Source organism: Vipera ursinii, assembly GCF_947247035.1.
Source record: "Vipera ursinii genome assembly, chromosome: 3".
Lineage (NCBI taxonomy): Eukaryota > Metazoa > Chordata > Lepidosauria > Squamata > Viperidae > Vipera > Vipera ursinii.
In genome coordinates this window covers 35,040,549-35,067,997 of record NC_139516.1, presented here as the reverse complement: position 1 = coordinate 35,067,997, position 27,449 = coordinate 35,040,549, and the positions used below count along the sequence as shown (strand labels likewise).

Genomic DNA, 27,449 nt, shown 5'->3' with positions numbered 1-27,449 from the left:
CTTCGTGGGCCGCATGAAACCACTTCGCGGGCCGGATCCGGCCCCCGGGCCTTGTGTTTGACATGTCTGGACTATGCCAAACTGGCCACTTTTGGCTTCCCCCTCCTTAAACAAAGCTATTGTGTGCTGCGTCTGACGTACTTCACAGTTTCATCCTGACAGATTTTTTCCCCCTCTTCCCGTACCCCAGAAAATGATAATATACCCTCTCCCAGTTTTATGGGACCCCTTACAAAAAAAAAAAAACAGACATTGCAGTCACCTTGGAGCGTTCACAAACTCAGTCTAAGGAACAAATGTTTAGCAGTCTTGAAAAAATTAGAAGGGACTTTTCAATCATCACAAATCAACGTCCTCTAGCCATTTGTAAGGATCATAAAAGATCGAGCATCTGGTGGTCTTTGGTCTGGCAGGTGGGGTTATCAAAATGTATGCCAACTTCCTCTTAAAACGCCCTATTTATCCATTTCTATGGGAGGTCCTTTGACACACACTGTATTCTTCTCCCTGCTGTTTTACTTCTCTTTGTCTGCGCCTGCTATGCATCTAGGCTGCCTCTTGTTCAGTCTGTTGGCAAAGCGTCTTTTATCATAAGCCTGGCATGTGTCTGTTATGTACATAACAACAAACACCAAATACCGTTTGGTAAAGCAACAGAGTTCAGAACAAACTAGCAATAAAGTGCCCCTGGACACACACACTGCAGCAAAAGGAAAAACAAAAGGGCATTTGATTTTCCAAACAGAGGAATTCTGCTCATTGTTCACTAAGCTTGTTCCTTAGAATTTATCAGCTTCCTCCAAGACTGGAAGGCCTTTTGATGATCACATACCTTCTTCCCTTCCCCCAACCATCCTTTGAGTTCTTGTGAATCAGTTTGATCTATTTCCTGGCACAAACTGACCAGGAATGACTTAGCCCTTGTGTCATGCTCAGAAGCTCTCAGCAACCTTCCAAATACACTGGTGAAGACTAAAGTTTGGATATTGAGAAAAAAGGAGGCTGTGTGCTAAGCCCTTCTCCCTGCCCTTGTGTTCTTGGGGGGGCGGGGGGGGGGGCTCACTGGACCGCTGCTCCCTGAGACAGACAAACCTCCAGAGATGTTTGGCACACAATGAAATCAGCTGCAGAAGACAAATGTGTTCATGTCTAAGGAAAAAAGGATTCTGCTCGGCTTTTTCTGGGAAAGGACCCAAGATGTTATGTGTTCCCACCAAATTATGATTTAGTATTTATAACTCTTGAATCAATATTTTTTGCTTAAAAAAAATAAAGGAATCATTTCAAATGTCATTCTAAGAGTTACAAACCTCCGCCTCTTCTTTGCTCAGCCAGAGACTTCAATGGGCAAGAGCAACAATGGAGAAAGGAAGTACATTGGTAGAGGAGTCAGTGAAAAGAAGGAGGGTTGAAAAAAGCATTCCCCTCAAAAATACTGGCCTGCCTAACAGTTCAGCTCCCTAACCACTGAACCTTGACGACGCTTCTAACTGCCGCAATTCTAGATATTAAGCAGCTTCCAGGAAAGCATTTTTCTTCCCTTGTCTGGCTGATTTAAACAACCCACTCCCCTTTTGTAAGCACTGGAGAGAAAAGCCTAATGATAACCAAGCCTGCTGTAAGGGGAGCTTTTGAAAGCCAGTCACTCTCCCACACTACACGCGGCACGAGATGAGGGGAGTGTGTACGATGTGGGAGAGAAGCGGCCCGTTTCTAAAGCAGAGCACTTTCTCTGGTCACCCCTGGGAAAAATCCGATTCCCTCTTAGCAGTCCAAGGGCAAGAATAATAATAATAATAATAATAATAATAATAATAATAATAATAATAATAATAATAATAATAATAATAATAATAATAATAATAATAAAAAATAATAATAATAAAGGCTGGGAGGAGCCCTCTTGTTAGAGCGCCTGCATGTTTCTCCGCAGCCTCGAGTTCTTGCCGAAGTATAAAGGAGACAGATAAAGACACCTCCTACGGCAGCGTTTTCCAACCTTAGGAACTTGAAGATGCGTGGACTTCAACTCCCAGAATTCCCCAGCCAGCATAGCTGGCTGGGGAATTCTGGGAGTTGAAGTCCACGCATCTTCAAGTTCCTAAGGTTGGAAAACGCTGTCGTACGGTATCCCCCAGTTTGCCATTCTGGCTGAACACGACGGGAGCGGGAGCACAACTCCTCCTTGGAGCGAGGATCCAGGCGGGGATGGCCGGGCGGAAGCGAAGGAGCGAGTTGGGTTCTCCCCAGCGGCGCTTTCCGTCTGCAGAGGCTGCCAGGCCGCCTTGCCGAGCCGCTGCTCCGCACCGAGCTTGGCCTCGGCCTCCGGCAAGCCCGGCTAAGCAAGGGCGCCTTCTCTGCCGGCGGCAGCCACTTCCAGCACCGCCTTTCGCAGCCGCCGCCCCGCCTAAACCTTCGCCGCTTGGCAGGAGGGAAGGACCAGATGGCAGCCCCTCCCGCCCCGGCCTCCGGGCCGCCGCGTGGAGAGCAGCATCCCCCGCCGAAGCCCCCGCCCAGCCCCGCCGGGCAGCCCCGGGCACTCACCCGGCTAGGCGGTCTGCGCGGGACCCTCCATCCCTTCTTCCGTGGGGCCCTGCGCGTCGTTGCTGCCGAAGGCGCGTCCCGTCCCGCCTCTGCCCCGAAGGTCTCCCTCGCGGGGTCGTCCGCGCTGCCCGCCAAGGCTGCTCCGGGCTGCAGAGTAGTTGTGGCTGACGCCGCCAGGCTTCCTCCTTGTCCGACGGGCGGGCACGCAGATGGGTTCCCTCCTCTCCTCCTCCTCCTCCTCCTCCTCCTCCTCCCGTCCTTGGCAAGCTGGCCAAAGCAGCACTGCGGTTCACCCCGGGACACCAAGTGGCCGCCTCCGGCAGGATGTGCCGGTCCCGGGGTGCCGGCTGGGAAGGGCGGTTACGTGGACCTTTTGGCCCCGCCGGCAGAGCCCGGGGTTGGAGGCTGCTGGGAGAGGGAGAATGCCGGGCTAGTGTGACGCGACACCCACCCACCCGCTCACACGTCGGCGGACGGTTCCCCTTGCTTTCTTTCCCAGATTCCTTCCTTCCTTCCTTCCTTCCTTCCCTCCCTCCACCCCCCCCCCCTTTCTTCAGAAAGTCTCACAAATCGTGGCTGGCTAGCGGGAGGGTGGGAGGCAATCTGTTTATCCTTGTGTCAGATTTTCTCGGGGTGGGGGGGAGAGAGGGGAGAGGGGAGGGCGGAGAGAAGCTGGGGACTAACCCCTTCCTTCCCACGACCGTGTCTGAAGCCGGGTTCAGAAAGCGCCGATCCAGAGGCTTTGGGAACAGACCCAGCGCTTTTCTTTCCGAGGCGTTGCGTGCCCGCGCGTGTGCTCGTGCCCGCAAATGCAACCTCTCCTCCAGCTTTCGGCTGTTTCCACTTCGGGGTAACAATGCCAATCTTCCGACCGAGACGGGCGTGGTGCACTGAAAAGCTGCGGCGCGATTTCCAGCTTCTCCGGAGGACCGCGTGTCTCGGCGCACGGAGTCGGACAGCCTGATCACTCGGGCAAATTGCCTCGTTTTCCGTGGAGGAGAGGGAGAAAAGGATAGATTGCGGGGGGGGGGAGGGGGAAGGGGGCAGCTTTGTTTTTAGAATCTAGCTGTGGGGCTGGTCTTATCGCCACCTCCCCGTTAAACTCCAGCGTGGGAGTTTTCTTATCTTCGTTTTCTCGTCTGAAAGGAGTCACTTGGGTTTTCAGAAGCCTTTGATAAAAAAAAGGGGTCCGTATACTTTGCAGAAACTGGGCGTAACTGACCTTGATTGCCAGCTAAAATTCTGAGTCTGGCCAAATGTCTTCCAAAACGTCCCAGCGTCGCTGAATGATGGACTTGCTGGACAGGCGGATTTAACAATACACAGGTGAAACTGTCACTCTCAGTTCATAGGCTCCTCCTCCTCCTCCTCCTTACTGGAAGTGGAATTTTATAGCGAAGGTGGGATGAGTTCACCTGACAGTCACCTTCCACGTTCTTTGAAGCCACATTCTCTACAACTGACATTACCTGTTAGTTCAGCTCTTTCTTTGCAAGAATAATAGTAATAGATTGTGCTAACTTTCAGCATCACCTGCTGAAGCAAAGCAAGTTTACTTTAGCTTGCCATCTGGCCATTCCATGTAACGGTGCTTCTCAAAGTTTTCCTTCATTTACCCCAAACCACTTTACCCAATGCAGGTAAAACATTTTAATTCAATTTAAAGGCAGGGGTAGGCAATCTCGGCTCTTTTATGGACTTCAACTCCCAGAATTCCTGAGCCAGCTTGGGAATTCTGGGAGTTGAAGTCCATGAGTCATAAAAGAGCCGAGATTGCCTACCCCTGGTTTATACCTTAAGCCACTTTTAAAAGAACAAAATATGTGAGCACTTGGACCTGTGTGCTTATGAATTAAGGATGGCCATAATTCAGTAACCAAAGACAAATGGTGGTGGAGTTATTAATTATACCAAATTAGTCAAAGAATGATATTTTATTTTATTTTATTTATTTTTTTATTTTAATCCCATTTATATCCCGCCCTTCTCCGAAGACTCAGGGCGGCTTACAAGCTTAGCAGTAGCCTTCATTCTATGCATATGCCTGCTTATTAGGGCTTTCACACAAACCCCAAGCGGCATTATTACAAAGTCAGCTTAATTGCCCCCAACAATCTGGGTCCTCATTTTACCTACCTCGGAAGGATGGAAGGCTGAGTCAACCTTGAGCCTGGCGGGATGCGAACCTGCACTAATTGCAGGCAGCTGGTGTTACTTAAGGAGTTATTAGCCCACTGCTCCACCAAGGCTCTTTTAGCCTTGGAAGCAGGAAGAGGGAAATCAAAAGACACTGAGAGCAGGACTGAAGCTGTGGTGACTAGACAGACTCTAGCATTATCAGAATTGACATGCCCAGCAGTCCATTTCTGAAGACAACAATGCGATTTGGAGAATCAACTGGGTTCATGAAAAATAGCACATATTTTTTAAAAACTTATGGACAACTTCAGGATACCCCTCTGATTTTTATTAGACTTTCATGTGAAAGTAGTGGCTGAGTGAAGGCTTGTGTTCATTAGGGGCTTTCAATACATTGGGTAACTGGGTACCCTATTGGCTAATCCATTTTTTGGCTGGTAATCATTTCAGACAAAACTCAATACTCTAGTTTTCACCCCAAATTTCCCTTGTTTGCACATTCAGAGAAAATGCCAGTTGCAGCCCTTTTCAGTAAAAAGAGGTTCTGTCAACAGCAACTTAATGCTTTTGTCACCTTTTGCATACAAATTTGCAATGCTGTTTTAAAACTACTTGGAAGCTACAGCTGGTGCAAAATGCAGTAGCCCTCTTGGGAGTATGTGAGAGTGACTGTTTTCATGTAACACCCTTGCTCTGGGCTCTGCATTAAGTACCAATAAGTTGGATAGAGAGTTCAAAGTGTTGGTTTTCTGCCTTATAAGGCTCTACATGGTTTGGCACCCAGATAGCTGCAAGAGCAGCAGTTTCTGGTCTATGCATTCCAAGTAAGGAAAGGCGAGGTTTACCCCTGCCAGGGGAGTTTGGGGAGGATTAACCAGAAGCCAGCATTTCTGGCTAACAAACCAGGCCTCTGGGTAGAATAATCTATCTATTATGCCCTCCTTCCTAATATTGGGAACGACAATGAAAACAGAACTATCTGAGAAGAGTTTTTAATATCTGAGATTATGGGGTAGAGATTGGATCATAAACACTGTAGTGTATTGTCATAATTTATTAATTTATTTATTTAGTTAGATTTATATACCGCCCTTTCCCTGAGGACTCAGGGCGGTTTACAGGGAATTAAAAAAAAATCCAACATACAAAAGTTAAAAACCGAATTAAAAAATATTAAATTAACCCTGTAGACTTAAAAACCCCAATTAAAATTTCTCCTCAGCCTGGGCCCGAGAGCTCAAAGAGCCAGGTCTTCAGGCCCCGGCGGAATGATCGGAGGTCGGGGGCAGTTCTCAGCTCCACCGGCAGCTGGTTCCAGAGGGCCGGCGCTCCCACTGAGAAGGCCCTATCCCTGGGTGTCACCCGCCGGCAATCTCTCATCGGCGGAACCCTGAGCAGACCCTCCCTGTGGGAGCACACTGGGCGAAGTATTATGAGGTGCAATGTAAGTATTATGAGGTGCAATGTTGGCATTATGTAGCTTTTAAGAGTTCTTAAAAGGAGTGAGATGGTATAAAGATAAAGTGAAATAAATTTAGAAGAGGAAAAGAAGAAAGAAAAATTCTTATTGTTCAACATTAGAGTCAAAACCCTTTGTAAACCTATGGCAAGTCTTACAGCAATCTACTAGTATCTCTACACATTGATGTACAAGAAGTATAAGCAGAGGATGTGTAGCAATGGAAATTGAGAATTTAACCAAATACAGGTAGTCTTCAACTTACAACAGTTCATTTAGTGACCATCTGAAGTTACGTCACTGAAAAAACTGACATGACCATTTTTCACACTTATGACCATTGCAGCATCCCCATGGATGTGAGACAGTTGTCGAGCATCAAAATTCAGATGCTTGACAACTGTCTCACATTTATGGTGGGTGCAGTGTCCCGGAGTCATGTGATCCCCTTTTGCAACCTTCTGATAAGTGAATCTGGCTTCCCCATTGACTTTGCTTAATAACCGTGTTAACTAACTTAAGAACTGCAGATTCACTTAACAACTGTGGCCAGAAATGTCGTAAAATGGGGCAAAACTCACTTAACAAATGTCTCACTTAGCAACAGAAATTTTGGACTCAAGGTTGATAGTAAGTCGAGGACTAACTGCAATTGCTCTGGAAAGGTTACAGTACTCATCATGGAAACTGATTGAAGACCCCCAACCTTTGACCTATGCCAGTTGACTGAAAAATTCTGGGAGCTGAAGTCCACAAGTCTTAAAGTTGTCAAGTTTGCAGACCCCTGACCTATGCTGTAGGAAATTATACCTAACAAACTCATACAAATGATTTGGAAATTTTACTTGTCAAAACTGTTGTATGGTATGATGATGATGATGATGATGATGATGATGATGATGATGATGATGATAGCTTCAAACATGATTTTATGAAAAATTCTACTGATTCAGATAAACATGCATGCAGACCATGCTGATTAGATTCTTGCTATATTATCGTGAACCAGCATATCCAAAAGTTAGGTGTTATAATGCAATCTTTGGAAGTTAGCAGATAATATCTGAGAACCCATCATTTTTGTCTTCTATATTGGTAATTTAGAATTCATATTCTCCTTCAAAACTCCTCTTCATGCATTTCATAAAGCAAGCAGTCTTCCTCATCCTGGGGTCTTTTAAATATGCTCAGTTACGACACTAACAATTTCAAGTCAGCAGAATCCTACAGATTTGGAAATCATGTTATTTGCAAGAAAAGGTTGAAAAGATACTTTTATTCTGGTATCCTGTGTATTCTGTTATCCAGCATCTCTATTGGCCCATGAGAAAGCTGACTACCTTTCCTACCTCTCTGGATTGCTATTAAAAAAAACATCAGCATCAGTCATTACATGGCATGTATTAATAAATTTGATCCTTGATTTAAGGATGAAGAAAACAATGCAATTGTTTCTTTTTATGTTTCCTTCCCTTGAGTGACCACTATCCATTAGCACTTCTAATTGCTCTCAGGGAAACTCTGTTCTCACTATTAAATAAGAATTCAGTAATAACTTTCACTCACTACATCAGGCATGTCAAACTGCCGGCCGGATGCATCACACCAAAACTGGGCCCACCCCATTGCCAGCAATGGGGAAAAAGTCAGAATATGTCACGCGACATCACATGACGTAGTGAGTTTGACATGCCTGCATTACATGATAAGCAGCTCACACTTCCTTTATGCCAGAATGATCTACTAGAAATGCCCACTGCTGCATTGCAGGATCCTGTATCTACGCTGAAAGATATATCAAGCTAATTCTGCATCTAAACCAAGCAGGATGGTGTTAATAGTTAGGGGGGGTCCATTTCTCCAGTGAACAAAATATAACATCTTGTTTGGCAAAGATCATGGAATCAGTAGGTGGTCAGGCCAGTATAGCCATTCAAAAGATTTGTTTAGGATGAATTGTTCATGAGGGTCCATCTCCTCACATCTCCTGAGTAGAGAAGCAGCTGCTTTGCCACAATATTAAGCTCAGCTGTCCCAGTTTCCACTCAGCCCTATATGATCATGCTCAATTTTCAATTTTTAACAACAGATGTGTCAAAGCATATGCCTTCCTGAATGTCTGCCCTTTGATCCAGGAACTTGACTGCTGCAAAATCAGTGGAAAAGTAAATGTGCATTCTGCACAGATTCAGGCAACTGCTTCACACTTCTGGTTGTGGGGGGGGGGAGTTCAAATTTAGTTTAAGTAGGATCAGCTTCCTCCTTAATACCTTCCTGGCATTATAAATACATGCTCATTCAGAATTCCTAGCAAGCACTTGCCAATTGATCTCATTGGTTGAGGATCCTAGGAGTAACCCTATCATATTGGAAGGCACCCTGTAGGTTAGGGGTGGGCACCTTCCCTAGAGGCTACCCCTAAGGGTTTCAATCATGTCTGAATCATAAAAAAGGTTACGACCATATTACACCAGCAGAAAACAGGACAGAGATTTAGGGGAGAGTTAGAGAATGATTCCTATAATGTGCCTAGTTTAAATAATGTTTCAGTGTTTCCTATCCTATGGACTATGTTGGCCAGACCATCTACAGATTCCAGGATATTGGCCAATTTTTCCCATCACAAAATGGCAGGATAAATGGCATTTATCATTTGGTTATCATCTTCAAATGTAGGTATCGTGTTCAGAGACATCTCAGGAGGCCAGGGGGGAAAAAAGATTTAGAGGGCATCCATCTAAGGAAAATACTTCAATATTGTAGAAATTGAATTTTATAGCAAGTAGACTGGCTAACATGAGCAACAAGTGTCTTCTGTTTTCTGGGATCTCTGTCTGCAAATGGGCACTTAGGATATTACTAGGCTTGTGTTTAGGTTTCGTGCTTGTCAAGCATTAGTTGTTGTAAGCTGCCCAGATTCATATGAGGTGGACAGCTATAAAAATTATAATAAATAAATAATAAACTTAAGGGATGTGTATTGACTGAAGATATGAAATATGCATTTATTATGTAAATGATTATATATAATTTTTATGATTATAATTCTAAAGCAGTCCAAAATGCTGAGAGCCCTTTTCCTGAATGGAAAGTCTGGATATCATTGAATAAATAAAATAATACTTAAGATATTGCCCCCTTTCCATCCAGAATTGATAGCTAATTGTCCTTAGAATTGTCATCATCAGGGCATCTAGGTAAGAAGGCATAATACTAATTTGAGAGGCTACAAGAAAATTAAAATGCAGGAAGAAAAAAAAAGCAGATTTTCTTACCTCTACCAAGTAAGTTTAATAATAAAAGGGAAGAAAGAATTGGAATGCCCACAAACACTGTGTATGGATGGGTGGGTGGGAGGCATCTAGGATATCTAAACCAGACGCATGTCATTCATCATGATGGTTCAACCTCTTCCAAAAATGAAATATTAGAAGTAGTTGGACATTTCTCTATTGGACCATCTCTGAGCAAAGTGCTTAGGTTCACTGACACGTAGTGGCGATTTATGCTCATTGCAACAAGCACAAATTTGAAAGGGGAGGAAGTGAGGCGCTGGGAAAAGCAGAGTTTGAGGGTTTGCTTAACTGGGCTGAGAGGGGTATAAATTAGGGCTACAAAAATATCCTGCAGTCATTAGATGATTGTGGCTGTCTGATCAAGGAGGAAGGCATCATATCTGACTGGGTTACTATTTAGTAGTTAATTGTATGAAGAAATAGCCAATAGGCAGCAACTTCATAAATCAGAAACAGGAATGCAGTGGTCTTCAAAAGTGGTTGAGCTGCATCTCTTCATCAATTTCAGGCATAATTGCTGAAGCTCAGGCTAAATGGAGCTTTAGTTTATGAATGCGTGAAAAGCCACAGGATCTGATTCCACCTAATAAGACAACATTACATTTCTTTTCAAACATAAGACTTGTTGCGTTAAATGGAACTTACTCCTAAGTAACTGAATATAAGAGCAATGGGGAAAGTGCTGTTGTTATAAGGTTACGTGCAGAAGCTAAGCTCTTTTTGCAGCTCTTATGTTCAAAATCCAAAGCACAGCCTATCATTTGAAGGTAGAAACATTGTAGAAATGTAGTGCATATGCTGAAAGACAGGCTTAGAAGAGCTGACCAAACTCCCTTCTAAACATTTCAAACCTTGGATTTCCTATCCCTGCCCCTCTATGTGATCTTTCCTTTCCACTTTGTGTCTTCACACTACCACTGCAATTCTCAGGTATGGCCATTTGCCAATTTTAGTAAAATATGTTGGCCTGAAAAAGTTCTATCAAATTCCTTCTGATTTTTGATGTCAGAGATAGCAACCTAGGGTTGCAAAGTTATGCTACTTTTTTTGAGATAAGTCCAGTCCAGACTGAGTTCTTTTAGAGAGTATGCGTAGCATAGGAAATCATTAACTGAAACAACTGTTTATAGATTAGAGTGTGAATCTGTTTTAGCTTAGGACATAAAAATGGCAAATACTCTGCATGAAGAAATCTTGAGCCCAACACAATACTGTATGCGTAGGACCCCTGGTTTATGATTAAACTGAGGGATGCAAGGCTTATGTTCCTGGGATATCAAAGCGACTTGGCAGCTTTGTTCAGACAATCCAGGAACAGCCAATATTGGTTCCACAGGTATACAAATCATAACATTTGGGTGAGCCACTCATGGTAAGTAAGCAAAGGCTCATAGTATCCTGGCAGTTCCAATCCAAAGCACGGAGCCCGTTAACTGATGGATTGTAGAGTGGTCCCCATTTGGAAATGATGATGGGTAGGTGGTGAACTGGAACCGAAGAAGCAGGCCAGCAAAGAAGATCTGCCACATAAACATCTGCCAGATGTTTATATTTTCCAATCTTAAAGTCCCAGGACTCTTTCATTCGGTAGCCAAGAGTAGCCACAAAAATGTCAAGGATCCACAATTGATGTATCCTTTCCACAACCAGGTCTGGCTTGATGAACGATGAACTGGATGGAAAGATGGGCTTGACCCAAGAGCAGACACTATCTCAGCCCAGGAGTTGTTCAGGTGTTGAAGAACATGACTGGGTGACTTCATGCTAGTTGAGCATTTTGAGGGCACGGTAGACATTTCTGCAGCACTTGATGGTGACTTAAAGGGAAGTGATTTGGTGGGGATTAGGCCACCTCTCAATTGGATGTCCCACAGGTACAGTTGAGGAAATACCCAGGATGAGCACAACAGCCACTTGTGACTACATTGATGCTAGGGATACTCAGCTCCCAGTTGTTGATGCATTGCAAGAGTAGATTCTTCCACTCAGACCACACTTCTGCTTTGAAGGTAACAACTAAGGAATTCAGATTACACAGCCTAATGAGTTGTGAGATCCCAGGGAGAGAAAGGCATCTTGTCACAACAGTGCAGTGGGATTTGATGCAACCTTCCCAAGCCAGTCCTTTTGGAGATGTGTGATGGAAATGGAGAAGCAGGGAACTCCCAAACCTCCATCTTTGATGTTGAACTGGAAGTATCCCAAGGGAGTATCTTCTGGGAAATTGTATCAAAGACCTTGGCAGCATCTGGGAAGAGCATGGTAGAAAGCACTCAACTGATGTGGACCCTTTGGAAGATGGAGTGGAAGAAAGTTGTCACCTCGAGAAAGCTGCCTTAAGGAGGAGAGTATGAGTGTATCATGGAGTCACCTAGCCAGGATCTTATGGAAGATGCCAGGGATGGTAGATGCAATCAAGATAGGCTGGTAGTCACCTGGAATCGATGGATTCTCTTTCTCCAGCAAAAACACCACCCAAGGGCAGGCCAGATGTTGAGTTGGGCCGCCAGAAAGAGGTTGAAGTAGGTCGTTAGCAAAGGCTGGTGCCAGGTCAGGACGTCTGAAGTAGGAATTGGGCAATGCCTAGTTGCTTCTGCTGGGAGTGTTGAATACTGATGACGAGTAGATCCATCTCTGGTGGAACAGGAGAGGGACCACAATACAGTACGTGTTCCTCCAGTGCCCAGATAGCATGGTGGAAGCAGCCTTTTTTCTCCAGAGCTGATGTACACGCTTTGTTCTGCAGATGGATTTGGTGCTCCACAGTTGGCTGACGGTCTTGGGCCGTACACTGGATGGCTTCCATCTATGGGGAAAGCATCACTGGGCACGTTCTTGCAGATCTGCTCAGTGATGCAGGGTAACTTCACCGGATTGAAGGGCACGGGCAATCAGGATCAAGATGTCAGCTGCCGTTTCAATTCATGGCAAAATCTAAGAGAGAGCACTTGAACCGCAGAGAAGGCCTGTAGTGCTAGGGCTCTCTTGTACAGTAAATGATTGATTGATGTTGCGGGGGGGGGGGGGGCAGGGAGGGTATAGCTTATTTTTATATTGAGTTTTTAAACAATCTGGCCTGGTCTGATGGGTTTGGGGTTTGGATTTGGTTTTAACATTGTTTTAATTATTGTATTATATTGGGCATAATTATTTAATCTTTTTAAACTTTTGTATGTATATTTTGATATTTATTGCCCTGTACACCGCCCTGAGTCCTTCGGGAGAAGGGCGGTATAAAAATTTAATAAATATAATATAAATATATATAAATATTTATTTATTAATTAATTAAGCAAGCAAGCAAGCAAGCTACCTCTACTGTTTCCCCCTTAAGAGCCGGAGTGTCACAGAATTAGAAAACGATTTTTTGGTCTTTTCTTTGTCAGCAGAGCAACCTCCTCCAAGCTTCAACCCTCTCCTCTTGCTCCTCCTCGTGGGCTGAGCCTCCCAGCGTCCTGCCACTCCCCACCGGAACGCCTCCTCTGCTGCTGTTGCCGCTGCGGGCCTCCGGATTCCGCTCGTCATGGCGTCCCGGGACGCAGCGACCGCTTGTAGCGCCGACTCCTTCCGGCTGCGGCATCTGCACTTGGCTCTGCGCGTCGAGTTCGAACCGGCGGGTTCCGGGCATTTGCGAGGCTCGGTGAGGTTGGAGTTGACATGCCTGCGGGATCATGTGAACGAGATCGTCTTGGACTCGCATCCCAGCGTGGAGGTGGAGAGCGCTGGTCTGGCACCGCCGAAGAGCCGCGGCGGGGAAGAAAAAGGCCAAGAGCCGGGAGCGCTGCGCCCCGTCTCTTTCCAGAACCGCCCGTTCGCCAGTTACGGCTCCGCGTTGCACGTCTCCCTGCCTGAACCTCTGACACGCGGGGACGCGATAGTGCTAGAGATCGCCTATCGGGCCGGAGCGGGTCCCGGGGTGAGTGGCTGGGGCGGACGGCGCGACCGGACAGCGGGTTGGCGTTGAGGAGCTTCCCCCCTTTTCGCTTCTCTAGTGCAGCGTTTTCCAACCTTAGGAACTTGAAGATGCGTGGACTTCAACTCCCAGAATTCCCCAGCCAGCTATGCTGGCTGGGGAATTCTGGGAGTTGAAGTCCACGCATCTTCAAGTTCCTAAGGTTGGGAAACGCTGCTCTAGTGAGCAAAGCTCGACCTCGCCTTTTGACTCTTAGCAGCGTCGCCCGTAGAGCTGCTGCATTCTGGCTCCGTATTGAAAAAAGGCGCTCTGCACATGCTCAGGAGTGTCATCTTAAATTCTCAGTAAATAAGTGTTTTCACTGTTTGTTAGAAAAATGGGGAGTTAATTGCTAAGCTTAAATATGCCATCCTATCTTGCTCTTATGAATTAATAGGTGGCGACACTTAGCCGACTTTGGCCTTGGGTAAAGTAAGCATGCTCAGATTTGATTGGTACAGGGCTGAGACACCACTAAGAAATCCCAGAATTGTAGATTAGAAGAGAGTCCAAAGTTGTCTTAAAAAGGAAACAAAGCAACTCTTGTCCTGCTGCCAAGAAATAATATGGGGATGTCATCAGCTCAGTTTAAGGGAGACCATTACCTTTCCTATAAGTGCTGTCTTTATGGTATTAACCCCGATTGCCTTTCGTCTTCTTAATATTTGCTTCTCTCGTTATCCTGATGCTGTGATGTGATTTCAGCCAAAGAAGGGGGAGAGGCTGCACAAACCTTTCGCCCTTTTTATCTCTGTGTGAATTATCATCATCCCTTCCTTTGATCTGTTGCCATGCTCTCAATTGGGAGCTTTTCTAACTGCCATTCCCCTTCCTCCCTTTGACACACTGGCTGGGAATGATAGGAGATGTAGTCCAACCCAGATTGTTGGGGGCAATTAAGCTGACTTTGTAATAATGCCGCTTGGGGGGTGTATGAAAGCCCTAATAAGCAGGCATATACATAGAATGAAGGCTACTGCTAAACTTGTAAGCCGCCCTGAGTCTTCGGAGAAGGGCGGGATATAAATGGAATTAAAATTAAAAAAAAATAAAATAAAAAACCCATGGAGAGGAAAACTGAATCAGACCTGCAGCAAAAACTAAGGCAGCCTTCCTTTGTGTGCTTTATTTTAACTTAACCTCTGCCTCCTCCATTTTTGCTGGGAGCAAAATAAGCTTGGCACTTCCTGTCCTATTTAGGGAAAACTCCAAAGCAAAAATTAAAATGGCCCAGGGCAGTGCAATTTCTGTAAAGTGGGACTGCCATACAGATGGGTGCCAAGTTATGTTGGCTGACTTAATCTGTACTGACCGTGTTCCTTTAAAAATAAAGATGCCTTCCCCAATCTGGTGTCCTCCAGATATGTTTAGACTAGTCCTTCCCCAAACCTGGGTAAAGTACCAAAAACTGGGTAAAAGTGGTTTTACAAAGCCACTACCCGTTCACAAATATATATATATATATATATATATATATATATATATATATATATATATATATATATATGTGTGTGTGTGTGTGTGTGTGTGTGTTTTCTGAGGTTTTCGCGGGTGTTCGTATGTGGATCTTTGGTTATTCGGGTTTTTCCCCGCGTAGAACTAACATATATATATATATATATATATATATATATATATATATATATATATATATATATATATATATATGATATAAACATTGATGGCATAATCCCCAAATAACCATTAATCAGTAGTGTGATCCAGTGACTGCTGGGGACTTGGGATTGGAAGAGGTTTGTGTCAAAGATGGTTTGTACTTCAGCTGAGGAGTACCATGCAAAATAAAGGCTTCCTTGCGAAGGTTGATATGTTCCCTAAGCAGACTATTTTGTTTCCCTAACATTGACTGCTTCGTGATGGTGTATGCGTGAGCAAATTGGTATCCATATCTATACCCGTGATGCAATTTGGAATTGGCTCCCATTATGCAGATTAGTGCCATCTAACTTTACACAATGCATCATTAAACTTTGGAATTTGCTACCTTGAGATGTGCTGATTACCAGTTTGGCTGACTTCAAAAAAGGGTTGGACAAATTCATGGAAATCAGTGGGATCAGTGGCTGTTAGCCTGGATGTTAGTATGACTGCGCCCAAAGGCCATCTATTGGAAAACTGTTGGGCTTGCTTGTGTAGCTGGTCGGCCACTGTGAGAATAGACTGCTAGACTATAGGTAGTCCTTGAGTAATGACCATTCATTCAGTGACCATTCAAAGGTACAGTGGTGTTGAACAAAGGGACTTGCAAATATCTTTGAAGTTCTAGCTGTTGCAGAATAAAATTCAAGCCCTTATCAATCAGGTTACTAATCAGTTTGTTTACAGCGTTCCATGGTCATGTAGTCACTATTTACAACCTTCCCGCTGGCTTCCCACAAATAAAATCAATGGGGTAGCTGGCAGGAAAGTCACTCAGATAAGTCTCCCCCACCCCTGGCTGTCCCAAAGGTGTTTTTTTTTCCAAAAGGCAACAGGACTTTCTTGTTTTTTTTCTTTGAAAACATTTCTCTTCTCATCCAAGAAGCTTCTTCAGTTCTTAGCATCTTTGGGACAACCATGACCTGGATACTGAGAATCTCCATAGATCCTCGGCCTTTCTTTGCTCACACATACCATGTCGTCTTTCCCCCCTTCTCTCACATTTTCCCCAAGCCCTCTTTCCCCAGTGTCCCTGTGCTCCCACACATACACACATCCCATGTGCTGTTTCCCTGGCCTTACTGAGCTTGCACTCCACTCCACTCCACACACTCACCTCCCCAAAATCATGCATGGCCTGTACTAGGCCTGCTAAGGCCTCCCACATACTCTTGGCACCTCATTCTCTTTATCTGGGACTCCTTCTGCTTCCTGCTTAGCAACCCAGTCTGTCTGGATTTACTATGAAACAACCAAGACTGCCTGGATTGCTGTCACTGTCGTTCATGTCGCATCATGCTTTATGACCATATTTCTTATGACGGGCAATTCTGGTCCCAACTGCAGTCTTAACTCTTAAGACTATCTAAAGATGGGCCAGGGGTCTGATCTAGCAAGGCACTGCTTCTGTTCTTATGTCTCCCACCCCAATCGCTGTATTTATACTTCATTTGGTAATTTGGGGGCCAGATGCCTTAATGTTGCTAACATTAAAAATAAAACCTAGATTTTGTTTGGGCAAAGCTCATACTGATATATGTTTCAGTTTTAAAACTATCAGCTACAGCTGCATTACAGATTTACTCATCTGTAAGAAAAGAAAAATTTCTTTTCCTTAGCCTTTCTTAAACCTGACACCTCTAACCTTTGCAATATTGATTTGCTTTAATATGCTTTGTGGAAATAAATTAAGAACCAGGTGAGCTCCGGTGAACAATTCTGTTAGAAATAGTTCACAGCAGCCCTTCTGGAAAGCTGAAGATTTGGATTGCACAGCTAAAAGATTTGGGTATGTGATGAATCTTTATTTCTAAGTCCAGATGAGTCTGAACAATTTTAGTTTTCATTGACTTTTATGTCAATGAAATTGTCTGTCTGTCTCTATCATATTTATAAGCCACCCATCTCACAGACTCTGGGCAATAAAGCCATTAAAACAATCCCAAAAATGTTCTAAAATTAAAACAAATATTATTTTAAAAAATCCTCAGAATGGTAGGAAGGGCATTGATATTACAATTTACTCATCTTGTTAAAACCCATTTCTGGGGGTCCCCAAGGCCTCTTGGCAATCAGATTTTAAGGGACTTCTCAAAGGACATCAAGAAGGGGACCAGTCTTACAAGGCAGTCTTACAGGGCAGTCAAAGACCCATCTCTCAGATTCTACCAAATGTACAGTAATTCCTTAGCAGATGGACTTCGAGCATGTCTTTTCTGCTGGACCTGACAGGATGGGTGGAAGTAATCAGGAAGAGGCAATCCTTCCAATAATTTTCAGCTTACACTGGCATCAGGTGGAGAGTGATATCAAAATGATCCTTGCTTTGGCAAAGAGGTGACTGTGTCTAATGAAGATTTGTTTGTTCTTTGGAAAGGTTGGTAGAAATCGGAGTAGCATCAAGAGAGCCTGATTGTTTGATCCTGTGCCCACTTTTATAGATTTTCTCTTTGTATTCTCATCAAACTGCCTAGAAGGGAAGGCTGTTGTTGTTGTTGTTTTAACACCTCTGGCTTTCCTGTGCTCCACTGGTCCATTTTCCCTGAATTTCATTCTCCAGCTTCTAAGAAGGCAGGCTCTGCTCACTTTCAAAGACTCTCATTGTTTATGGAAATCTGTTTTTGTTTCCTGGCAGGTATGTTGGCTTACGCCAGAACAGACTGCAGGAAAACAGAAGCCCTACATGTACACTCAAGGCCAAGCTGTTCTAAATAGGTCTGTCTTCCCCTGCTTTGACACTCCTGCAGTTAAAAGTTCATATTCAGCTATTATAAAGGTAAGGAGCTCCCTGACTATACCGGTGGAGAGCGTGCTTAAACGTGCTTAAAGTTAAGTGTGTTTAAAACCTAGAATCCATTACAGGAAAAATTGCAACACTTTTTTTAAAAATGCTGTCTCTCACTTTTTTCCAACATGGTGGCATTCATAGGGCTTTCAAAGCCTGAGGTCATGCATCATATTACCCTGTTTCACCTTGTTTGCTTTGAATATGCCCCAGTAGCTGAGACTTTTCAAAGCTATATTTTCTACTGTGTACTTCCCATGGTATAGACCAGGGGTAGGCAACCTCGACTCTTTTATGACTCATGGACTTCAACTCCCAGAATTCCTGAGTCAGCTATGCTGACTTAGGAATTCTGGGAGTTGAGGTCCATGAGTCATAAAAGAGCCGAGGTTGCCTACCCCTGGTATAGACCATAAATAATATCAACTTTGTTTTCCAATTGCCACAGTTTTCACTTTCCTTTTGCATAATTGTTGCTTCTTGAATCTTCAGTTGCAAGCTTCTTTCTAAAAGGAGGTCTTTTGATTTTGAGAGACGGGGGTTCTGCTGGAGGTCAGCTCCTGTACATTGTGCACATTGCTATGTCATCTACACAGCAATAGCATTTGCGTATTCTGTCCATTTGTAGGGAAAAAACATCCTCACTCCTTTTCATTAAGAAGAAAGTGAAAAAGGTTAATCCTTCTTCCCAAAGCCATACTAGGCATTCTTTTTTTTTTCTTTTGCTAGGTCCCTGAGGGCTTCACTGCTGTGATGAGTGCAATTACCAGGGAGAAGCAGAAGGGAAACACTTTCTTCTTTGAGATGCCTCATCCTATCCCTTCTTATTTGGTGGCCCTGGTCGTTGGGGACATTGTTTCAGCAGAAGTGGGACCAAGGTAAAAGGCAAATATACCTTTCATCTTAATTCAAGAAGGATAATCAAGACCACTCTTTCTCCAGTTGAAAAAGGAAGGCTACTGGCAATCTAGCTTCCCTTGAGAGTGGTGTATAGTTGAGTGAATGCTCTTCTTGCAATCGGGGGGGGGGAGTGGTGGAGCACAAGGAGAAGTCCTTATACCACCCACTGGCCTTGTCTCTCAAAGTGGCTTCTTACTCCACTCCCCCCTAACAGGTCTGGATAGTCCTTCATGATTTGATTCTGGAAAAGAGTGCCGAAGCTTACGGGGGCACCATTGCAGCTCCTGAGTGCAGCTGTTTAAAGCAGCCTCATATTTTCCCAAGACCATGTGGCAACAGCAATATAATCTTGCCCTTCAGCATTATTCAGTAGAAGTCTTTTTAACTAGGGTAGTGAGGAGTGCATGTGTGCACAAGCTGAGATTTGCATCAGGCCCTGAATATGATCAGCCAGCACTTAAGAAGAATAAATAATTGTTTTCTGCTTCTAAACAAAAAGCCACGTTGCACTTTGCTTATTTCTGCCTGACCCTGAAATTTTGTTCCATGGACATCCAAGGGTACACAATAATGTATGTTGTGCCTCCCTGATTGCAGGGTTAGGGCTATTGTCTTCCCTCTTAGGCTGACCTCCCTGCCATTTTTTTTGCTTTTCCCCCAGGAGTCATGTCTGGGCTGAGCCCTGCCTGATTGAAGCTGCTAAGAAAGAGTATGAAGGTGTGATTGAAGAATTTCTTACCACTGGAGAGAAGATTTTTGGGCCATACGTATGGGAAAGGTACCCCTTTCATTACTGAACCTGTTTCAAAAAGGAAAGCATTCTCAGAAAAGCATCCGTTTTCCCAAAGAGAATCACAGACAGAGTTACATCCGTTTTTCACCAAAAAAGGGAAGGTGGGGGCAATTGGGGGCCCCTGCATCCCCAAGTCTGGTGTTGGGGCAGCACTTGAAGAGTTCCCCAGCTTAGTAGTCCCAACGCATATCTAGAATACGTGAATCTGGAAAAGATGCATACCCTGTATGTCCATCTCTTGAATCAAATTTCTTGTTTCATCTGTCACCTGCTTTTCAAGGGAAAAAAAAAGCTTTCCACCACTAAGAGATGCTCACATAACACTCGGTTGTAGCACAGTTGCCAGAAAAGTTGTGTTTTGTTTAATAAGTTTAGGTATGCCAAAACCTTTTTTGCCATCGATTTTGAAATGCTGCACATTTCTACCTCAATGTGAATCTCCGGCCCAAACATGCTCAATGCAAAAACGTTGGATAAAGACCCAGAGAGTTGATGAGAGAAGGAGGAGAATTTTATAAAGGCAGTAGAGTCATTTCTCATGTAAGAAAATGGGACTGGTGCAACCTTAGCAAGGTGAAAATGCTTGAGAAGTCTGGTATATATTTGTTTTAAATTTGGATTTTGCTAGCTGAAATTGGCAGGATAACCTCAACATTGCAATGTTGTATATAAGAACTTATTAGAGTAGTATCCTCCTGACTAACGCTGTTTGCTTCTGACAGATACGATGTCCTGTTTATGCCACCTTCATTCCCATTTGGGGGAATGGAAAACCCCTGTATCACCTTTGTGACACCCTGCCTATTGGCTGGTGATCGTTCCCTGGCAGATGTGATCATCCATGAAATCTCACATAGTTGGTTTGGAAATCTGGTCACCAATGCCCATTGGGGGGAATTCTGGCTGAACGAGGGCTTCACCATGTATGCCCAAAGGAGGATTTCTGCAACACTCTATGGTGAGTGGTTGATAATCAGTGCCCATGGCAACGTCTATAATTCAGCCTTCTCTATCCTGGCAACCTCCGGGTATGTTTGGCTGGCAACTCCCAGAGTATCTACATTCTGTTTTCACTATTAAATAGAGAAATGTTATCAAGCTGTAGCTAAGTGATTCATTTGCCTAAAAGAGCTATACTGTATACCTCTTAAATGCACCCAATGGACTTCTAGACATCTACCTTGAGGACTGGCAAGCTGAATTAGTTTATGGTTCAATATATGCCTCCGTTGAGAGAAGGGAGTTCAGGGTTTTTGTTTTTATTGCATTCCCAATAGGATTTACCTTGCCTGGCAAAGTTGTACCAGTGCATTCTTGTGTCCCTGTGGCTGCTCTTCTAATGACCATGTCATAACTATGATTGAGGTTGATTCCAGAGCACCAAGGTGGCAGTTTGGGTTTTATTGCTTGGCAGTTGCCAGAGGCTTCATAACCTAGTTGTTCCTGTTGATTTCCCCTAAAATTAGGTGCTGCTTATACTTCCTTGGAAGCTGCTATCGGGAGAGCTTTGCTTCGTCAGCACATGGACAATGTTGGGGAAGAACATCCTCTCAATAAACTCAGGGTGCAAATCGAACCAGGTCTGTGTTGATCTAAAGCATTGTTTTTCAAACTTGGCAACTTTAATATGTGTGAAGTACAACACCCACAATTCCTGTATTGAATTCAACTCCCAGAAGTCATAGCTTCCATAGTTATCTCTGGAGCGTACACCTTTGTGGCTCATCCTTCTGGCAGCTAGCCAGCTCTTTGTCTCATATTCATTTCACTTCCCAGAAAACCAGTTGTGGAATATTAATATTTGTTGTTGTTAGCTGTGAAGTCGTGTCCGACCCATCGCAACCCCTACAGGCCTTCCTGTCCTCCACCATCTTCTGGAGTCCATTTAAGCTCACGCCTACTGCTTCAGTGACTCCATCCAGCCACCTCATTCTCTGTTGTCCTCTTCTTCTCTTGCCCTCAATCTTTCCCAGCATTAGGCTCTTCTCCAGTGAGTCCTTCCTTCTCATTAGGTGGCCAAAGTATTTGAGTTTCAACTTCAGGATCTGACCTTCTAAAGAGCAGTCAGGGTTGAGTTCCATATTTTATTATTTCTAGTGAAATTATTCTTCCCAGTTTAAAAAGATAATTATATATTTGTTCCTTTCAGGTGTTGATCCTGAAGATACATATAATGAAACTCCTTATGAAAAGGGCTACTGTTTTGTCTCATACCTTGCCCACCTTGTGGGGGATCAGCCTAAGTTTGATGCTTTTCTGCAGGTACTGTATGTTAGCCTGGAATTTGTTTGTACTTTGCAGATGTCTCAGTGTGTATTTTCAAGGTATGCTGCTTTGTATTGTGTTTAGAAAGATGCATACAGTCCTGATCTTTGTATCTCATCATATATCCTGATCTAGAATTGTACATCAGGTACATCAGGTAAAGATACAGAACTGTAGAGAGGATGAAAGTTTTGCTGGAGATACATGATTGTAGTGCCAGAAAATAGTGTAGTGTAGAAAGTAGTGTAGAAAATTATGCATGATAAAGGATTTTTTTTTACCTTTTTTGACATGACAATGAGTGGTCTCATTATTCTCCCCTATTGAAGGGAGATAAAAGGCATTGTTCACTATGAGCTTTGTAGTCACATCAATGGTTACCAATCTGAAGGTTTTAAAAGGAAATTAGACAGGTCCAAGTTCAATTTGTCTCTTAGTATCAGTTGCTGAGGAAAATGGGTAAGGAGGTGAGTGCTATGAGGTTCATGTCCTGTGGTAGGTATTCCTTAAGCATCTCTTTACAAACAGACACACACACTTCTGAAGAGTATGTTGGTATACATAGATCTGTGCTCTGATTCAGCATATCTATTTAAATTCTTTTCTGTCTGAACCAACAGCTTTTGGAGCATGGTTGTAGCATGCCATTCAGTTAAAAGCATGTTCCCAAGCAAATCAGAGTTCATTTTGCTATTATAATTCAAATTGGATTGAAGCAAGAAGACTCCAAACCTGAAGATGTTAGAGGAGCAGGCTAATTTTTTTTTTGTGCTGCCTCTCCAGGGAAAGGCATAATAATTGGCTGCATAAATAGCACATAGGAAGTCTTCAGTGTTACCAGATTTTCAGGAATGGCAAGCTAATAAAGTGATCAAGTGTGAAAAGTTGGCTTTTCAGGTTTTCAAGGTTTGGGAAATTGAAAAGGTCATCAAATTTGTTTTAAAGTTGAGATACATAGTTCTCACACTAAAACCTAAGAGGTGGAAGTAAGCTGAACTTGAATTAGGCAGGGTAGTTTTATACAAAGGGTAATTGTATGCAAAGAAGGCTTCTAAGAAGGGCTGAAAAGCCAGAGATGAACCAGCAGAATTCAAAGTAATTCAGGCAAGTTTCTTTTTGTGGCAGGCTTATGTGAACCAGTTCAAATTTCAGAGCATCACAGCAAATGACGCCCTCGAATTCTACTTGAAATATTTCCCAGAATTGAAGAAGCAAGGGGTGGACACCATTCCAGGTCAGCAGAGATATTATAGATTAAAAAATCATTCAGAATTGCCACAAGCCTTTGCCAGCAGAAATTTTCCAGTTTTTCCTAACTCCAGGTAGCAATTCCAGAATCCTCTGGACCATTTTGAAGTCAATAATTATGCCTCCTTAAGTAACACCAGCTGCCTGCAATTAGTGCAGGTTCAAGTCCCACCAGGCTCAAGGTTGACTCAGCCTTCCATCCTTCCGAGGTAGGTAAAATGAGGACCCAGATTGTTGGGGGCAATAAGCTGACTTTGTAATAATGCCGCTTGGGGCCCCCCAAAAGCCCTAATAAGCAGGCATATACATAGAATGAAGGCTATTGCTAAGCACATTGATTTGTGCTTTAGATTGTAAGCCGCCCTGAGTCTTCGGAGAAGGGCGGGATATAAATGGGATTAAAAAAAAATACCTCCATGTTTTCCTGTCTCCTGTGGCCAGAATAATTCAATTCTGCTGAGTTATTTTACTCTTTTGCCCTGAGCTCCCAATCTGGTTGTATTTTTATTGGAGATTGTGTGCTAGTTCCCATAAGCTAAAAATAGCAAATGCTGTCTTTAAAGGTTCTGCCTGACCGCAGTTCAGGTCAGAATAAAGAAGTCAGTTGGACAACATCCTGCCTTAGTTCCTGGAAAAAGGCCTTGTGGCAATACTGCTGAACTCAGCAGCATCTGTGTAGTGAACACTCATAGAAAGTGCTCTTATAATAAGCCAAACAGCTGCTCTTTGCCAGCAGCAATTCCAAGGGTGGAGGGAGGAATAATTTTCAGACTTTATGCATAAAGGTTTATTCTCAGGCCGCAAATTAACTATACAGTTGCAGGTGATCTGCTACCATCATGTATAGAAAGCTTGCAGTTCAGAACATTGTCATTGTGCCAAATATTGTTTCTGATATCTGATGACAGGAACATTCTTAATCATACAAATATAGCCTTAACCCTAAAAGGAGGTTAACAGGATGTTTTTAAACTTTATTCTTTCCAACTCACTGTTTCTCACAAATTATTTATTTGGTTTAAAACTTCCCCAAAGTGATTACGCAAAGTTGGAAATTATGAAAATTGAAATCTTATACATTTGAGGAAGGCAGTTGAAGAGAACATGCTTAAGGAAATGTATACATTGCCTACAAACAAAGTCTCAATGCCCATTTCTTTCTAAATTAAAATAACCTGGGAGAACATGTTTAATTAGGAAGCATTAGGGAGGAGAGCCTTTTTTTTTATTGAAAAGTTTTAAGATACAATTTTCCTTTAAAAAATCCCCCCTTCCCCCTCCCTCCTCCCCCCCTACCTCCCCCCCCTCCCCCCCTCCCCCCCCCCCGACTTCCCAGAGCTAAATACAAGGTATATATATAAAAAGCAATCATAAACAATCATATACTAACAACTATAAACTCTAAAATCCATCACTCTCTAGCTTATATAGGATAAAACAAGCCTTAGTAATATTGAATATGTATAAAAAGAAACTAAAATAAGAAAAGAAAAAAAAAATGAAAGAAGACTTATTCAAATGCTACATAAAACTTCTTAACCCTATACTTGTTCTGGATAAACTCAATCCATTTTCTCCAAGGGAGGAGAGCCTTTTAAGTGCCTATTGGATCCTCTCTTTTTCTGCTTCAAGTTTATTCTTGCATTAAAGCAATGAGTAAGGAGGTGGTATGAACAAAATATCACGAGGGGAATATATTCTACCAATGTATATTGCATCTTGTCTAAGGAAAAATACACCTTTCCAAAAATGCTATTATTTATAAAAACATTGGTCATTGGCAATCTGCTAAGCATATTTGCTTCTATTGCCACCTTGAATGTTTCATCAATAGAATGCACAGATTACGAATCTGTAATGAAGCATGCATCTTGCCCAAAGATGAGATATCAGGAAGCACATTTATTTAGGGAATCTATCTTTAATCTGTAGTAGACCACACAAAATAGACTGGAACTTTAAAGCAGCAAGACATCAAGATGTTATTAACAAGTCTAGATCTATATGTGGCATGCCTTTTATTCTTAAACGAAGCCTAATCCTTGGCGGACAAGTGATTCTCTTTCAGGATTTGCTAATTTCAGTTTGAATAAGAATCAAAAATAAATGAACATAGATTCATGTGAATGTAAGTACATGGACACCAGCTTCTGTTATGTTGCTTTGTTTGAAGATTGGAAGCAATGTGCCTGTTCTGTCATGACAAAGTATCCCAGAGGAACTAAAAGGCTGATATTGTGGATTGTTTGCTGGGACATGAATGACCATAGTGGTTTTTATTTTTATTTTTATTTTATTTTTCTGTGCTAGTAAAAAAATATTTCTTGGGCACAGATGGAAGAAGAACTGGGATAATGTACGTGATATACTTCAGAAATTAAATTGTGTTACTGAAAGCTTTAGTAGCAATTACATTAATTACTGATATGGATTCCAATATCAATATCCAATAAGTAGTTGTTTTTTTTCCCTTTCCCTTCCAATGGCAGGTTTTGAATTTGACCGATGGCTGAATATACCTGGTTGGCCGCCATACCTTCCTGATCTTTCACCTGGAGAGGAGTTGATGAAGCCAGCAGAGAAACTGGCAGAACTCTGGGCAGTTCCTGACCATGATATGGAGGCAATTAGAGCACTAGATATCTCTGCATGGAAGACCTACCAGCTGGCCTATTTCCTAGATAATATCTTGCAGAAATCGCCTCTGCCCGATGGTGAGACACCTTTTGCTAAAATGAAGGATTGACCACAGCTCTATAAGCTTTACGGAAGCTGACCTAATGGGGTGCAAGCCGATAGTTCTAGGAACTAGAGATTTCCTGGGTATGAGAGAAAGATCCTGGAATTTGCCTTTCCTTTGACAGTGATTACAAAAACTAAAACAAAATAGCATTCAAACAGGTAATCATGCTAGTTATTAGATATACAAAAATCTTATGGCACTTGAAAAATCAGTAGAAGCACTTGAAAAAAGGAGAAAGCATGGGTATATGGAGGAGATGAAATGGGAATCTGGAATGCATAATATACAATAAGTAATCTGACACATGCTATCAAATATGTGTAAAAGGTAAGCACTGCGACTATTAAAAATAATTAAAGAATGTCATTGTCTGGAGCACTCCTGAGAAAAAAAATTAATTTGATTGTCCTTTCATATTAAGGGCATGTTGAGAAGATGAGCGTCTTGTATCCTAAGATCTCTAAAGCACAGAATGCTGAGCTGCGTCTTCGTTGGTCCCAAATTGTGCTCAAAAATAATCATGAAGCAGGTTTTGATCAAGTGAAAGACTTTCTTCACAACCAGGTTGGTGCTTGATGTTGCTCTATTTACTAAAACACAAAGTTGCTGTAGCTTTGTCAGAAATTTTTTTCTGTTTCTATCCAGCAACAGATCACTGTCTTATTATTATTAGAGTCCCAGTCTTGTCTATTTCTTAGATACAAAATCCACCTCTCTTTCAGTATACTAAACACTTCTGTATGTGGAAAAGAAAGGTTTGGAGATTATTGCTACCTTCCTAAAAATGCAGGATGCTATTAGCTTATCAGTAAGTTACTCTGTTTTTATTCCAGGGAAAACAGAAGTATACCCTTCCCATCTACCGGGCCATGATGAGTGGCTCAGAAACAGCTCAAGCATTGGCCATGGAAGTATTTTCATCCACTGCTTCCCAGCTTCATGTTAATGTTCAGAACTATGTTAAAAAGATCTTAGGTTTGAACACTGAAGAAAGCTAGGAAGAAAGCCGCAAATACAAAGCAGTTTGTATGAATGACTGTGAGTGATCTGTGGGAGGAGGGATTAAAGGTTAGAAGAAATAAAGGCTGTTTTCAAAACTTTTGCTGGTATACAGGACTAATCTCAATCTTCTTTTGATTTAATGCTGGAAATTTTAAGAGATTAAAGCTCTTAATCTTTACTTGTGGGTAACTTGCTGGATAAAAGAACTTTGTTTTTTTCTTTGTAAATTTTGAAAATGTAGAAAATGCAAATGTAAACATTGTTTCCAAGTAAATTAAAAGATAGTAGCAATATGCTTATTTCAATTAAAAATAGCTATCATTTGGTATTGGCGCTAATAAATTTTTATCTGTGATTTTTCAGTTTGAGTTGTGTGAGAATTCATTTATTTTTTCAGTATTTGTACACTACCTGATCATTCCTAGATTTTTTTTTCCTTGTCTCTTGCTACAAATTTTAAGTTAACATATATTATTCCTTGCATCAGTTACACTGCTGGGCAGAGGAACTCCTCTCACAAATATGAAGGAACTATGTAGTTGGCTGGGTCACCTTTTTTTTCTGGAGTCCTTACTTATGCTCATGGGCCTCACCAACAGGCCCAAAACAGGCCCAGCTGGCTATAATTTTAAAGATGTTTGACTGAGACCCTTTTATTTTGCTG

General features: G+C 42.8%; 2 protein-coding genes across 2 annotated transcripts in view; one reads left to right on the top strand and one right to left on the bottom strand.

Moving 5' to 3' along the window:
- Window positions 1-2,717, bottom strand: part of NAV1 (neuron navigator 1) — a 247,801-nt gene extending 245,084 nt beyond the window's left edge. Inside the window, 1 exon segment of the mRNA XM_083360193.1 lies at window positions 2,545-2,717. The gene's annotated coding sequence lies outside the window, so the exon portion shown is untranslated.
- Window positions 2,718-12,927: 10,210 nt separating this feature from the next.
- RNPEP (arginyl aminopeptidase) lies at window positions 12,928-27,147 on the top strand. Its single transcript, XM_083358846.1, has 11 exons — window positions 12,928-13,354; window positions 17,685-17,825; window positions 18,564-18,712; window positions 19,396-19,512; window positions 20,250-20,485; window positions 20,994-21,107; window positions 21,677-21,789; window positions 22,918-23,026; window positions 25,530-25,754; window positions 26,205-26,347; window positions 26,617-27,147. Exons 1-11 carry the CDS (start codon window positions 12,962-12,964, stop codon window positions 26,779-26,781), a joined length of 1,905 nt encoding a protein of 634 aa, XP_083214972.1. The 5' UTR covers window positions 12,928-12,961; the 3' UTR covers window positions 26,782-27,147.
- Window positions 27,148-27,449: the final 302 nt, after the last annotated feature.

Bases quoted from the DNA above. Each gene is read 5' to 3' on its own strand.
- RNPEP (XM_083358846.1), top strand. From the start codon at position 12,962: ATGGCGTCCCGGGACGCAGCGACCGCTTGTAGCGCCGACTCCTTCCGG. The intron at 13,355-17,684 runs GTGAGTGGCTGG...GTTTCCTGGCAG, and splicing joins GGGCCGGAGCGGGTCCCGGG to GTATGTTGGCTTACGCCAGA. The intron at 18,713-19,395 runs GTAAAAGGCAAA...CTTTTCCCCCAG, and splicing joins TCAGCAGAAGTGGGACCAAG to GAGTCATGTCTGGGCTGAGC.